General features: G+C 39.0%; 1 protein-coding gene across 3 annotated transcripts in view; it reads left to right on the top strand.

Moving 5' to 3' along the window:
• PAK2 (p21 (RAC1) activated kinase 2) overlaps positions 1 to 14630 on the top strand; it is an 83544-nt gene that overhangs the window by 29565 nt on the left and 39349 nt on the right. For all 3 annotated transcript variants that reach the window (XR_009054307.1, XM_057738845.1, XM_057738846.1), the window contains exon 2: positions 9242 to 9449. Coding sequence is in view for 2 of the 3 variants with exons in the window: in XM_057738845.1 (XP_057594828.1) it covers positions 9263 to 9449 (187 nt within the window). In the remaining variant the exon portion in view is untranslated. The remainder of the gene's footprint in view (positions 1 to 9241; positions 9450 to 14630) is intronic.

Raw genomic sequence — 14630 nt, 5'->3', positions numbered from 1 at the left:
CCAAACTCTTAATTTATCCTTCTTCCCCACCTTTCCACATTGGTAACCATAGTTTTTCTATGTCTGTGAGTATGTTTCTGTTTTGTAGATAAGTTCATTTGTACCATTTTTTTAGATTCCACATATAAGCGATACCATATGATATTTGTCTTTCTCTCTCTGACTTACTTCACTCAGTATGACAATCTCCAGGTCCATCCATGTTGCTGCAAATGGCATTACTTCATTCTTTTTAATAGCTGAGTGGTACGCCATTGTATGTATGTACCACATCTTCTTTATCTATTCATCTGTTGATGGACATTTAGGTTGTTTGCATGTCCTGGCTATTGTAAATAGTGCTGCATTGAACATTGGGGTGCGTGTATCTTTTTGGATTTTGGTTTTCTCTGGGTATATGCCCACGAATGGGATTGCTGGATCATATGCCAGTTATATTTTCAGTTTTTTAAGGACCTTCCATGCTGTTCTCCATAGTGGCTGCACCAATTTACATTCCCATCAACAGCATAGGACAGTTCCCTTTTCTCCACACCCTTTCATAATTTGTCATTGGTAAAATTTTTGATGATGTAGTTTTGATTTGCATCTCTCTAATAATTAGCCATGTTGAGCATCTTTTCTTTTTTAAAAAATATTTATTTATTTATGTGGCTGCATTGAGTCTTAGTTGTGGCACGCAGGATCTTCATTGCCACGTGTGGGATCTTTAGTTGCAGTGTGCAGGATCTTTTGTTGCGGCATGCAAACTCTTAGTTGTGTCATGTGGGATCTAGTTCCCCAACCAGAGGTTGAACCTGTGCCCTCTACAGGGGAAGCTGGAGTCCTAACCACTGGACCACCAGGGAATTCCCTTGCCCATTTTTTGACTGGGTTGTTTGTTTTTTTGATATGGAGATGCATGAGCTGTTCCTACATTTTGGAGATGAAGCCCTTGTCAGTTGCATCATTTGCAAATATCATCCGTAGGTTGTCTTTTCATTTTGTTTATGGTTGCCTTTGCTGTGCAGAAGCGTTTACATTTAATTAGGTCCCATTTGTTTTTTTTTACTTTTATTTTCATTACTCTAGGAGGTGGATCCAAAAAGACACGGCTGCAATTTATGTCAAAGAGTGTTCTGCCTATATTTTCCTCTAAGAGTTTTGTAGTAGCTGGTCATACATTTAGCTCTTTAATCCATTTTGAGTGTATTTTTGTGTATTGTGTTAGAGGATGTTCTAATTTCATTCTTTTACATGTAGCTGTTCAGTTTTCCCAGCACCACTTATTGAAGAGACTGTATAATCTCTACTTTTGAATTGCTTGAAGTCTTAGGCAGGAACACACTTAAGATAATTAATGATGCACAGTTGTAATTCATTGCCAAAGAATGGACTGATATATTAATATAATTTAAAAATCATGAGATCAAGAGTTGTTAGTAAACTTGAATTCTGATCTTAGGTCTGTTAATAATTAGATTTGTGTGACTTTAGGCAAACTGCTTACATTTTGCTGAGTCAGATTCTTCACAAATAAAATAAGGAAGATGAACCAAATGAATTCTAATCCAACTTTAATCCTCTCTGGATATATTTTCCTGCGTAACTTGCCTTCAGGGACAGACAGGCATGACTTTACATGTGAAATAATTTTTACTGGGAGAAAAGGATAAAGAAGAGTAAGGAGTGGGGAAATGTATGCTTAAAGGTGGCACAGGCCAGGAAGGTCTATGGTGTGTTTGGGAAACATGAAGCATAGGGTTTATGTGCATTTATATGCTGTGAGATTGATTTGGTAGTAAATGGCTGAAAATGGCAGAGTTTAGTAGCTGCTGAGGAAGGTATAGCTAGGGAGAGTGTTATCATGTGTTATTTTTAGTCAACCAATGTTTAGAGAAAGAAGTCAACCAACTTTTTTCTCTCAACAAAAACTGAATGTATAGAAACTCTGGGGAACTTCCCTGGTGGCACAGTGGTTAAGAATCCGCCTGCCAATGCAAAGGACACAGGTTTGATCCCTGGTCCGGGAAGATCCCACGTGCCACGGAGCAAGTAAGTCCAGGCACCGCACCTGCTGAGCGTGTGCTCTAGAGCCCACGAACTGCAACTACTGAAGCGCGCCCGCCTAGAGCCCGTGCTCTGCAACAAGAGAAACCCCTGCACTGAGAAGTCCACGCACCGCAACGGAGAGTAACCCCTGCTCACTGCAACTACAAAAGCCCGAGCAATGAAGCAATGAAGCCCCAACACAGCCCCCCCCCCCCCAAATTAAAAAATTTAAAAAAGAAACTCTTTGGGAAGCTAGTTAGGGTTTCTTCTAACCACGTCCTCTGAACAGCAGCTGAAGACAGAGATTCATTAGAGAAATCCTGAGATGAAGTGATCAAGTCCTCAGCTAAGCTAATGGCAGAGTCATCAATGCTTTATCAAGGGTCATGCTTTTATTTACTGTGATCTAATCACTTATGAGGCATGTTACTTAGCATTATTGCTGTCATATTTGTCATTTTGAATAATTTCATTAGGGACATCTGTGACCCAGTTTAGAGTTTGTTTAGACATGTGTTGCCTAACTGGGTGCAGCATGTTTATCGGGATTTCCTTGAGACACAGCTCATTTAACTTTATGATATAGATGGAGAAGAAAGTTCTGAAACAGACAGATAATGGATTAGCTCCTCTGTAGGTTTTTTCTTTTTTAAAAAAATATTGATTGATTGATTTGGTGGCTGTGTTGGGTCTTAGTTGCGCCGTGTAGGATCTCTCATTGCGGTGTGAGGGCTTCTCTCTAGTTGTGGCGCATGGGCTTAGTTGCCCCACGACATGTGGGATCTTAGTTCCCCAACTAGGGAGTGAACCGGTGTCCCCAGCATTGCAGGACGGATTCTTAACCACTGGACCACCAGGGAAGTCCCTAGCTCCTCTTTAGTTTTATTGGACTGGATTTGTGCAGAAAATTTTAAGAATTACTGCACAGTATATTAAAATAAAGCAGTAAAGAAAATTTTTTTTTGAATAACCAGAGTATATAAGAAAAGGCTGTGTTCTGAAAGTTGCCTTGTTAGTGTTGTTTGCTTTAGAATTTGGTGGTGGTGTTTTTCATATAACTGACAGTTCCTCTGACTGACATCTTTATGGTTTTTGTTACAAAAAACAGTATATAGACAGACTTCCCTGATGGTCCAGTGGTTAAGAATCCGCCTTCCGATACAGGGGACTCAGGGTGGAGGAACTAAGATCCCACATGCTGGGGGGTAGCTAAGCCTGCATGCTCTAGAGCCTGTGCGCCACAGCTAAGACCCGATGCCGCCAAATAAATAACTAAAGAAATATTTAAGACAAAACAAAAAAATAGGATAGTAGTTACCATTGTATATGTATAGATTTTGAACCATAGTCAAGGTTTGATGAGGTTTTTGTGCCCCAGCTTGAAAATCTAGTCATTGATTACCTTTTCATATGTCAAAAATGTGTTGTGTAGAATGTAGGAGGAAATAAATATGGGTCTTCTGCTGCCTCAGTAGCACATCAGTAGCACGTCGGAAAGAACTGGGAATATGAGGGTGAAGTATGGAGCTGGGGTACCCTCTAAAGCAGCACTTCTCAGTGGTCTCTGGTACCCTTGGGGGGTCTTTGAGTCAAAACCTATTTTTTCATAATAAAACGACGGTATTCTTTGCCTTCTTACACTGTGTTGACATTTGCGTTAATGATGCAGAACTAGAGGTGGGTAAAACAATAGTTTAACACAGCTCATTCAAGGCAGTAGCTGTGTGCTTGTAGTTTTTTTTTAAAAGCCAGTTTCACTTAAGAATGTACTTGATGAAACAGAATTGCTAGTCTTATTATATCTCTACTTTTGAATATACTTTTTAAAGTATTTTGTATGGCAAAATGGGAAGTACTTACAAGGCACTGATGAAGTATGAAATGGTTGTCTTATAGAAAACTTATGTGATTGAGCTTAAAAAGGCCCTTTTTCCTGGAATACCATTTTTATTTGAAAGAACGACTGGCTGGCCCACTGAACAGCTCTGGTTGTTCAGACTTGGGTATTTGGCAGACATTTTCTTGAAAATGAATGCAGTGACAGAATTTGTTGTTAACTCATAAAATTTAAATTTTCGAATGAAAATTACAATTTTAGAAAACTTGTGTTCACTGTCTTGATTTTAATAGTTTCCCAATACCCTGACTTTTCTGATGAGATCAGTGGTGATATTAATGACTGTGATTTTATTTTTAGTGTATAATGAAATGTGTCGATATTAGAATATCTTAATAATTAAGTGAGCCAATATATTCCAGATAATCAGTTCATCGCATTACAAAATTCATTCATGGGCAAAAGATCCATTCAAAGTGCAAGAGAAATGGATGGGTTTAATGCAAGAGCACAAAAAATTTGTTGCTGTGGTTTCAGAGTCCATGGCTAACCTTATAAAGATTGAGTTTGGTGTAGTATCAAAGAAGAATATCCACAATTATCTGAAAGCTATTAAAATACTCCCTTTTCCAGCTACATATCTGTGTAAGATCAGATTTTCTTCATATACTTCAGCCAAAACATAATAATAAATTGAATGCAGAAGCAGATACGAGAATCCAACTGTCTTCTACTAAGCCAGACATTTAAAAGATTTGCAGAAATGTAAGCTAATGCCACTCTTCTCACTATATTCTGTTTTGGAAAATGTTATCTTTCATAAAAATGTTATCTATATTAACATGTAATAGGTTTAATGAACTAAACTCTTAAATAACTTATTTTAATTTCTTATAGTGAATATAGATAGCTATAACTCACATAAACAAAAATTGAGATCCTCAGTAATTTTTAAGAATGTGAAGGGATCTTGAGAACTGCGACTTTGAAGAAACAAAGTGGCTTTTCATATGTGTGTGTTGAGAGCAGACGTTGGTGAGGGGCGTGCCCTAACTCACACGTGCTTGTGCTGGTCTTTCCCAGTGGGTTCAGAGCTCTCCGAGAAGAGTTAGGTCCTCTTTTCTTTCTCCAGCGTCTAGCATAGACTCTTATAAATAATAATACAATGATAGTAATAGCAGCAACATTCAACTATTAACTCATTTAATCTTTGGAGGTAAATATTAATTCCTTTTTTAAATTGAGATATAATTCACATAGCTGAAATTTACCATTTTAAAGTGTACAAATCAGTGGTTTTAATATATTCACAAGGTTGTGCAACCATTACCAGTGTCTAATTCCAGAACATTTTCATTCCCCCCAAGGTCACATCCCATTCCCCTCAGCCCCTAGCAACCACTAATCTACTCTCTGTCTCTGTGGATTTGCCTGTTGTGGACATTTCATATAAATGGAATCATATAATTTGTGGTGTTTTTGTGCCAGGCTTTTTTCACTTATGTTTTTTTTTTAAGGTTTATTTTATTATTTATTTGTTTATTATTATTTTGGCTGCATTGGGTCTTTGCTGTGCGTGGGCTTTCTCCAGAGTGGGGACCACTCTTCATTGTGGTGCGTGGCTTCTCGTGTTGTGGAGCACGAGCTGTAGGCATGCAGACTTCAGTAGTTGCAGCATGTGGGTTCAGTAGTTGTGGCTCGCAGGCTCTATAGTGCAGGCTCAGTAGTTGTGGCGCACGGGCTTAGCTGCTCTGCGGCATGTGGGATCTTCCTGAACCAGGGATTGAACCCACGTCACCTGCATTGGCAGGCAGATTCTTAACCACTGGGCCGCCAGGGAAGCCCCACTTATGTTTTCAAGGTTTATTTTGTGTTGTAACATGTATCACTACATGACTCCTTTTTGTGGCCAAGCATATTCCATTGTATAGCTATGACATATTTTGTCTATCTGTTCATCTGTTGATGTTTTGGTTGTTTTCCTCTTTTGGCTGTTACAACTAATGCTGCTGTGAACATTCACGTGCAGATTTTTGTGCGGACATATGTTTTCAATTCTCTTAGGCATATACTGGAAGTGGAGTTGCTAGGTCATATGGTAGGTTACTCTGTATTTAACTTTTTGAGGAATTTATTCCTCTTTTTAATAGAGTTCTTAATTTGGAGTAATTTTAGATTTACAGAGACGTTGCAAAGATAGTAGATTTCCTGTGTAACTATCACCCATCTTCCCCTAGCATTAACATTACATAAACCATAACATGTCTCAAAGCAAAGATGCCAGCACCGCTACATTATTATTAGCTAAATTCTAGATTTTATTTGGATTTCACCAGTTTTTCCACTAATTTTTTTTTTTTTTTTTTGATTCCAGGATACCACACTGTTACTTTTCCTTAGCCTTCTCTGTTCTATGACGATTTCTAAATCTTTGTTTCTCATGTCCTTGACAGTTCTGAGAAGTGTTGGTCAGGAATTTTGTAGGATGTCCCTCAGTTTGGGTTTATCTGATTTTTTGCCCATGATTATATGTGGGATTGGGGAAGAGTGCCACAGAGGTGAACTGTGCTTCTCATCACATTAGATCCGGAGATGAGTGATGTCACTGTGATTTATCCCTGGTGATGTTAACCTTGATCACTTGGTTAATGCCGGGTTTTTCCATTGTGGTGTTATTTTCCCCTTTCCACACTCTCTTCTGTGGAAAGGAGTCACTAAGTCTAGCCTACAGTCAAGTGGGGAGGGAAGTTAAGTTCAGATCCTAGAAGGGAATGTATCTACGTGTGTATCATTCGGAATTCTCTTGTAAGGAAGATTTGTCCCCCTGCCCCCATTTTATTTATGTATTCAGTTTTTTGTATCGATATGAATGATGTGTATTTATTTTGTACTTTGGATTATAGTCTGATACTGCTTTATTAATCTTATTGCTTGAATCATTCCAGTATTGGCTTTTGGGAACTCTTTCCTGTGTCCTTTTGACATGCCCCCATCCTTTATAAGTGCCTCCTTATTTTCTGACACTATAAGACACTATAAACTCCTCTTGTATTTTCCCTGGAAAGAGGCCTAGAACCAGCCATTTCTCCAAGAAACTCTGAGGCACAGTTTAGTCCTAGGGTCACACTCTTAAGTAAATGGTGGATCTAGGAGTCCAACCAAAGCAGTCTGATTCCACAGCCGGTGCTCTTAACCATAATACTGGGCAACATGCAGCTGAAGGTGTCTTGGCAGTTTCTAGTCATGTCCATTTATAAGCCAGCCTCAAGGAGAGAATTTGTAGTCAGTTTATACTAAATTATTGTGTCCTGACTGTTTTATATTGATTTTTTTAACCACAGCTATGATGACTGTAATCAAGTTTAAAAATTACTTACTAATCACAGATAACCCCTGTTAATGTTTTGGTGCATTTCCTTCTGTAAATGCTTGCAAATGTATTTTGGAATTTTATTATCCTGATTTTTAAATAGGAGGAATTCACAGTGCGATCAAAATCGGAACGTACAGTTTCTGTATTGTACCTGGCAGTTAAGATAAAAGTGAGCTACTCTAGGGTTAATCTGTTTTGCCTTCATGTTTGGTCCCATGGAAGCTAAACATCTGTCTTGGTTTATCAATTCATCAGGTAATCCACATGGTGTGACCAGCTGGTTTGGAAGAATCACCTGACTATATGTTGTCTGCACCTTACATCCCATCCCCATTTCTTCCTTTCGTCACCAGTAGTTTAATTTCACTTCAGGCAGTCTTTCTTATACACAGTGACAGATCTTTTCTCTCTTCCCCAGCTAGTTACCTCAAAAAAGTTTTATTTTCCCCTTTTACCTTCTTTTATTCTTCCCCTTTTGTAGGCTGAAAAATATGACATATAAATTATACAGTAGTGCTTTGACATACTCCTGTCAAGGAAAACAAAAGCTGTAAGATTTGGAGTGGTATTAGGTAAAATTCTTCATCCTTCAGTTCTTCTCAGAGTATAACTGCTTTTCTTCAGGTACTAGCATTCAGACTAAATAAAAATTTTTTCAGTTATCTTTAATTTTATCTAAAAACAGTTGCATTTTTTTCATTGTACATACACAAAGTTTTGTTCACTTACATGTATTACATAATGTTATAATCAAATCAGGATCTAATTACCAATCAAAATCTTGTTCAGTGAGGTGTTATTTCCTAACATAAAAACTTTTGTATCAGAACTCATCTCTAAGTTAGGCATCCCCTCTCCTTTACTGCTGATTTTGAATGTGTGTAATCTATTTTTTTTTTAAAGACATAAACTACATGTATATAAGTATATGTAAACAAGGTTGACGTTTCCGCTGAATTAGCCATGTGGATAAGGAGGGTAACTTGATGGCCTGGACAGGGCATCACAGGATGACAGAACCTTGGGATTTGGCCAAACTCTGGATTTACTTTTGTCTGTGTTCCCAGACTTGCAAGGGGCTAACGTATGTAGTTAAAAGGTCAGATTTTCGGAGAAACCAAATATTGTATCAGCGACACATTCTCATCCTTTACAAAAGTTTATATTGAGGTTGAGTTGTAATCACAAGGCTAGTGAGCGTGGAATCAGATTTGGAGGCTATTGGTTGATATTTTTTTGTTTATTTATTTCTTGGCTGTGTTGGGTCTTCGTTGCTGCCCGCAGGCTTTCTCTAATAGTTGTGGTGAGTGGGCTGCTCTTGGCTGTGGTGCTCAGGCTTCTCAGTGCAGTGGCTTCTCTTGTTGTGGAGCACTGGCTCTAGGCGCGTGAGCTTCAGTAGTTGTGGCATGTGGGCTTGGTAGTTGTGGCACACGGGCTCTAGAGCACAGGCTCAGTGGTTGCTCATCAGCATGTGGGATCTTCCCGGATCAGGTATTGAACGTGTGTCCCCTGCATTGGCAGGCGGATTCCTAACCGCTGTGCCACCAGGGAAGCCCTGGTTGGTATTTATAATAGCAGGCATCATCTCTCTGCTCTAGAAGTACACCTGTCAGAGACATAGATCCTATTATTGGCTGGTCAGGACATAGTCTTCCTCTTGGAATTATTATTTTTTTAAGACTCCATGTTATCTGTCTGTTCATTGGAACATTTACTCTTAGAATCAGTTGATTAGGTGGATACTCTGATATGTTCCTGTCAACATCCTATCAAAAAATTGTCACAGTCCTCTTAACAGGATATGACTTTTCGAAGATTCCCTCAGCTAGCCATTTACCAACTTTGTTAGGGGAGATTGCCTGTATTGCTACCAATTTCATCTCTTAAGTTTTACAACTTCAACTCTAAATGGGTAACATTTTCTAACTTGAAGTTGGGGAGGGGATTATTACTGTTTTTTACTGTGTTGTTAACGGTACGTGTTTGCCTGTGTGTTTCAGGCCGCATCATAATCCTGAATCATGTCTGATAACGGAGAACTGGAAGACAAGCCGCCAGCGCCCCCCGTGCGGATGAGCAGCACCATTTTTAGCACCGGAGGCAAAGACCCCTTGGCGGCCAACCACAGTTTGAAACCTTTGCCCTCTGTTCCAGAGGAAAAAAAGCCCAGGAATAAAATCATCTCTATATTCTCAAGCACAGAGAAAGGTAAATAGCTACTGTTTACTATTCAGTAGTTTCAGGAGTCTCAGTTATTATTTTATATTACTGGTTTAATATCTTTTAAATGAAAGTGTAATAGGCTGATGTCTTTTATGGCGAGAACAGTAAACATGCCATTGATGGTGGTATATAGGCCCTGTTAGAAAGGCTAGTTTGGGAATTTCCCGGAGGTCCAGGGGTTAGGACTCCGTGCTTTCACTGCTGAGGGCACCAGGGATTCAGTCCCTGGTCAGGGGGCTAAGGTCCCGCAGGCTGTGCAGTGCAGCCAGGGAGGGAGGGAGGGAGGAAGAGGAGGGAGGGAGGAAGGAAGAGGAGGGAGGGAGGGGGGAGACAGCCAGACCAGTTTGTTGTAAACTGCGATGGCAAGTTGCTGCTCATCCTGCTTAGTATGTCCACTGAATTTCTGTACTCTCCTCCTTCATTTTCTGAGACTTGGGCCGTAGTTCATGGCTTCCAAACATGAATGAGATTCGTGATACTGGAGGAAGACTTACTGATAGAAGAGTGGAAATACAGAGTCTGCAGTCTCCTGTCTGAAATCTCAGGAGCCGACTGTGGTTTGGGATTAAGAGCTTTTCTGACTTTCGGGTAGTAGCGCTGCTGTCTTTTTATCGTGTATTTAATAATAGCCTAAGATTCTTCCCAGGCAACACTCAGTAATCAGCACATTAATGTATCCTCCATGAACGAGAGTCTGGTTCACTGTTTCTAACCCTCAGTCAGGCAGGCATTTGGGGGCCAGGTCACGCCTTGTCGCAGGGGTCTGTCCTGTGCGCTCTGGGATGCTAGGCCCCGTCTCTAGCTTCCGCCCGCTAGATGCTGGGAAGCCGCACGTCCTGCCCGCTGTGACAGCTGAAAATGTTTCCAGACATGGCCCGACCCCCGTGCGGCAAAACCGCCCCCAGTTAAGAACCGCTGGTCAAGTCACACAAAACGGGGTAAAGATAGAAATAGTCGCACGTAAGCTGAATTCACTAAATTGGTTTTGGTGCCAAACCCAAGGAAAGAACTTTTGGTTTTCTGAGCTTTATGGAGTTTAGAATTGGATAAGGGATTATGGACGGTAGTGGATTTTAGAATAAAGGTTAGGGATTCGTTTATTTTATCACATTAAGCATGACAGTGTGGCTCTGGTAGCTAGTAGTAGATACAAGTGGAGGTAAAGATATTTTTCCACTTATACATATCTACGTTTACATGAAGAGGTGAACCCAAGTGGAAGAAAACAGTGCTTTGTATTAATAAATACGCATTTAATTTGACAGTTGAAAATACATAATCAGTGAAAATTTGAATGAGGTAATACAGTTAATAGAGAATCAAGTCTTAGAGAATTTGGATATTCAGGTAGTAGATAATCATTGAACAGTTGAAAAACTGTTCATTTTAATGTATATCTCTTATTTCTAATTTTCCTCTTATCTGTAAGATTTCGTGTGAGGTTGTAACTGAAAAGCCTCGTGAAAGTATGTTTTTTAAGTTTATTTAACTGAAGTGGTAGCATGTGTATTTGGCATGTTTGGGAATGAAAAATGTATGTGCTTAGACCGGATTACGTAAAAGATAAAGGGGAAAATTAGGAAATGAACCAAGAAGTATGTGTGGGAAGAAGGCAGAAAAAGTGGATGTGTTGGAGAGCACTAAATCCTAATCTTCCATAGTAGTAAGTCAGTGTATTTAAAGTCAGAAAACCTGAAAGTGGCAGTGCAAACACAGTATTATAATTACGAAGGTTAGAAAAAAACTTACGGAGCTTAGTACCAGAAGAAATTGCTCAAAGGGTTGAAATTACTTGCCTCTGGAGAGCAGAATGTGAAATTGGGGTAGGAGAATGCTCAAGATAGGATAGAAAGTACTTGGGGACAGCCTTGGAAAGGGGGGAAGAAGAGCACAAAACGAAAGAGAAAGTGTGGACAGTCCAGCACTTCGGGTAAATGGTAGGGTGGTAGGGTTTGTGAGCACATTGAACGTGCATCTACAGAAATGTAACATAGTATGCCTCTCTCTGATCATGTTGAGAATCTTCCAGTTTTACCCTCCTTCATTAACTCCCCTTTCTTTTCCTTTCTCCTAGAAAGACTGATACTTATCAGCTGTAACTACCTCAAGGTCTCTGCCCTAACAGAGGGAGTGTGAGGGTACCTGGGCATCCTAGGGATGGCTCTGATTGCCTTCAGGTTTATCAGCTTTTGAAGTCTGTAATTAGCATCCATTAAATTATTTTTGGTGATTTCTGAAGTCTTTTGTTTTCTTGTGCTTATTATATTCAAGATGTAATAACTTTTTAGCGCTAATCTTAAAACTTTACAAGCTCTTTAAAAAAAAAAAGCTTTGCCTTTCTTATCCAATTCCTTTTTTCCTTTCTCTAAAAAATAGAAAATGTCAAACATATACAAAGTGTAACAGTCTAATGAACCTTGTAACCCAGCTTCAACAATTATCATTCTTTCTCCACTTACTTTTTTAGGTAAAATTTACATATGTTGAAATGCATAAAAATTAACTATGGTTTTGAAAAATGGACAGACCTGTGTGAGCCTTAATCACTATCCCCATATCACATTCTGCACCGTTTCCATCTCCTTGGTAAACTCTTTCACATCCTGTCCCAAACAGTCCACTCCTCCCCCACCTTCAGGAAACTAGTGTCTGATTTTTCACCTTTAATCAGTTTAGCCTGTTTTAGAACTTTATATGAAGAGAATTATGCTTTAACTTTTTAGTTTTGTGACATCATACACAAAAGAGTATAGTATACATAATGTATAATTGCAGTAAACACCCTTGCACCCATCGCCAAGTGTGGCATTTTACCATTATGCCCTGAAGTGCCCATATGCCACACTCCATGCTATCCCCTCCTCTTCCTTCTCTTCCTCCTCCTCCCCCCAATAGCCACCATCCTGAATTTCGCATTTTTATTTCTTGCTTTTTATTATAATCTTATGGCATAATATCCCCAAATAATATATGGTTTGGGCTTGCCTATTTGGGAACATTTTGTAAATGGAATCATACTACAGTATATGCATGTTTTCGGGGTGTATATTTTTCACTCAGCGTCATGTTTTTGAGATTTATGTTGATATATGTAGCTGTAGTTCATTTTCCCTGCTGATGCTGCTATATGTAGCTGTAGTTTGTTCATTTTCACTGCCGCTACTAGCACATTGTATAAACAGATGGCAATTTATTTACCTGGTCTCCTATCTATAGACATCTGGATTATTTTCATGAACAGTGCTGCTGTGGGCAATTTTGAGCATATCTCTTGGTGGACATGTGGAAATGTTTTTCTAGGGCAGTGCTTATCAAACATCAGGTTGTTTTGATTCTAACTGCTTATTAGAATCTCTTAGGAAGCTTAATTAAATATCTGTATTCAAGCTCCATCACTGACCAATTCAGTCAGTCTCCAGGAGCTTACCTGGGCATCCGTTTTGGTTTTGCTTTTAGTTCTTTTACTACCTCAGGTGATTCTAGTGTGCATCTAATGTTGAGAACCACTGCAGTAGTGGGTCTTGAAACCTGTGTAGTGAAGTGGAGTATGAATAGAGTTATTGCAAAAGTTCCATGGAACTTTTGTTTTAAAGTTTTCTTTGTTAATGTTCATTCTCACCCGCAGAACACAAATGCTCCATTGGTGAACATCCTTGCAAATTCTTGTATTATGGGATTTTAACTTTTGCCTGTTGGAGGGGGTGTGTGGAATGGTATCTCATTCTGGCTTTAATTTGGATTTCCCTGATGACTTGGGAAATGGAGTCTTTCCTTTTGTTAATTTACTGTTCATTTGTGTTTTTTGTGACATACCTGTTTTTCAGTCCAGTTTTCTGTTGCGGTGTTTTTCCATAAACATTCCGTATAGTCTGTATACTAATCCTTTGTCAGCTCTGTGTTATTGAACGTAATTTTCCAGGTTACAGTATGCCTTTCACCCTTTTAGTGGTATCTTTTGATGAATAGAAGTTATTAATTTTGGCGTAGTTGAATTGATCAGTTCTTTTCCTTTATGTAAAATTTGAGCTTTTTGTGTTTTAAGAAATTTTTGCCAGATTAGAGGTGATATTTTCTTAGGTTTTTCTAAAAGTTTTACAGTTTGGCTTTTATAGTTTAAACCTTTGAGCTATCTGGATTTAGTTTTTGTGTATATATAAAGAGAGATTCATTTTCACTTTTTTTTTTTAAACCTGTCTCCCAGACCATTTATTGAAACTTTTATCATTTCCCCACTAACCTGCAGTATTAGTCGTCATCTGTCAGGTTTCCATGTATGCCAGGGTCTGTTTCTGTGTTTTCTGTTTTATTGCAGTGGCTCATTTCTCTGTACCTGCACTAATACCATACTGCCTTATTTGTTACAGCTTGTTATTCTTAATACTGATAGAGTGAATCTGGAACCAGGTGATTCTTCTGGATTTTTTGACCCTTTGCTCTTCTGTATAAATTTTGGACTTTGCTTACCATGTACTTTAAAAAAAAAAAACAGAAACCTTTTGATGCTTTGATTAGAATTGCCTTGAATTTGTAGGGCAAGTTGGGGAGAATTGCATTCAGCTTTGTAGTTGAGAGTAGACCATCTGCAGTGTCTCTTTGTGTAGCCTACTTGGAGGGAGATATCTAGGAGTGCGTAATTTTCAGTTAGAGAGAAAGAGAAAAAGATGGAATGTTTGGAGGGTAGGGTGCTCTTTGATTCCTCCTCTTCCTGGGGCTCTTTCCACCACAGCCTCCTACACTTAAGTTCCTTTCTGGAAGCTAACACCTCTGACAGGGCCTGAACCTTGAGGGTTAGGAATGTGGATGTGTATTGTACATTCATTCTTGTATGAATACAGAAATCTGACTGCAGTTGCACTCCCTTGCCGACCTCCCTAAGCTGCTGTTTCTCTCTCTAGTTTTGTCCTACTTGCTTTTCATCTTCGGGCATTCCTCATAGATTTTGTTCCATGATGAATAAAAAAGGTTTGGTGTAGAAGGGGAGAGCTACAGTATGTGCTTGGTCTACCTTCTTGAAACAGAAGGATGAAAGGGAAAAAATTGTATTTTTATTTTAAAATATTGCAGTGACCCTAAGATCTTTGCCAGCTCTAATGTAAAGCCTGATCTAGAGATATTAATTTTATTCTACTCAAATTTACATCCCCTTATTGCTGTCCTTACTAAACA

The sequence above is a fragment of the Hippopotamus amphibius genome, chromosome 6, assembly GCF_030028045.1.
Source record: "Hippopotamus amphibius kiboko isolate mHipAmp2 chromosome 6, mHipAmp2.hap2, whole genome shotgun sequence".
NCBI lineage: Eukaryota > Metazoa > Chordata > Mammalia > Artiodactyla > Hippopotamidae > Hippopotamus > Hippopotamus amphibius.
This window is presented reverse-complemented; position numbering and strand designations above follow the sequence as displayed.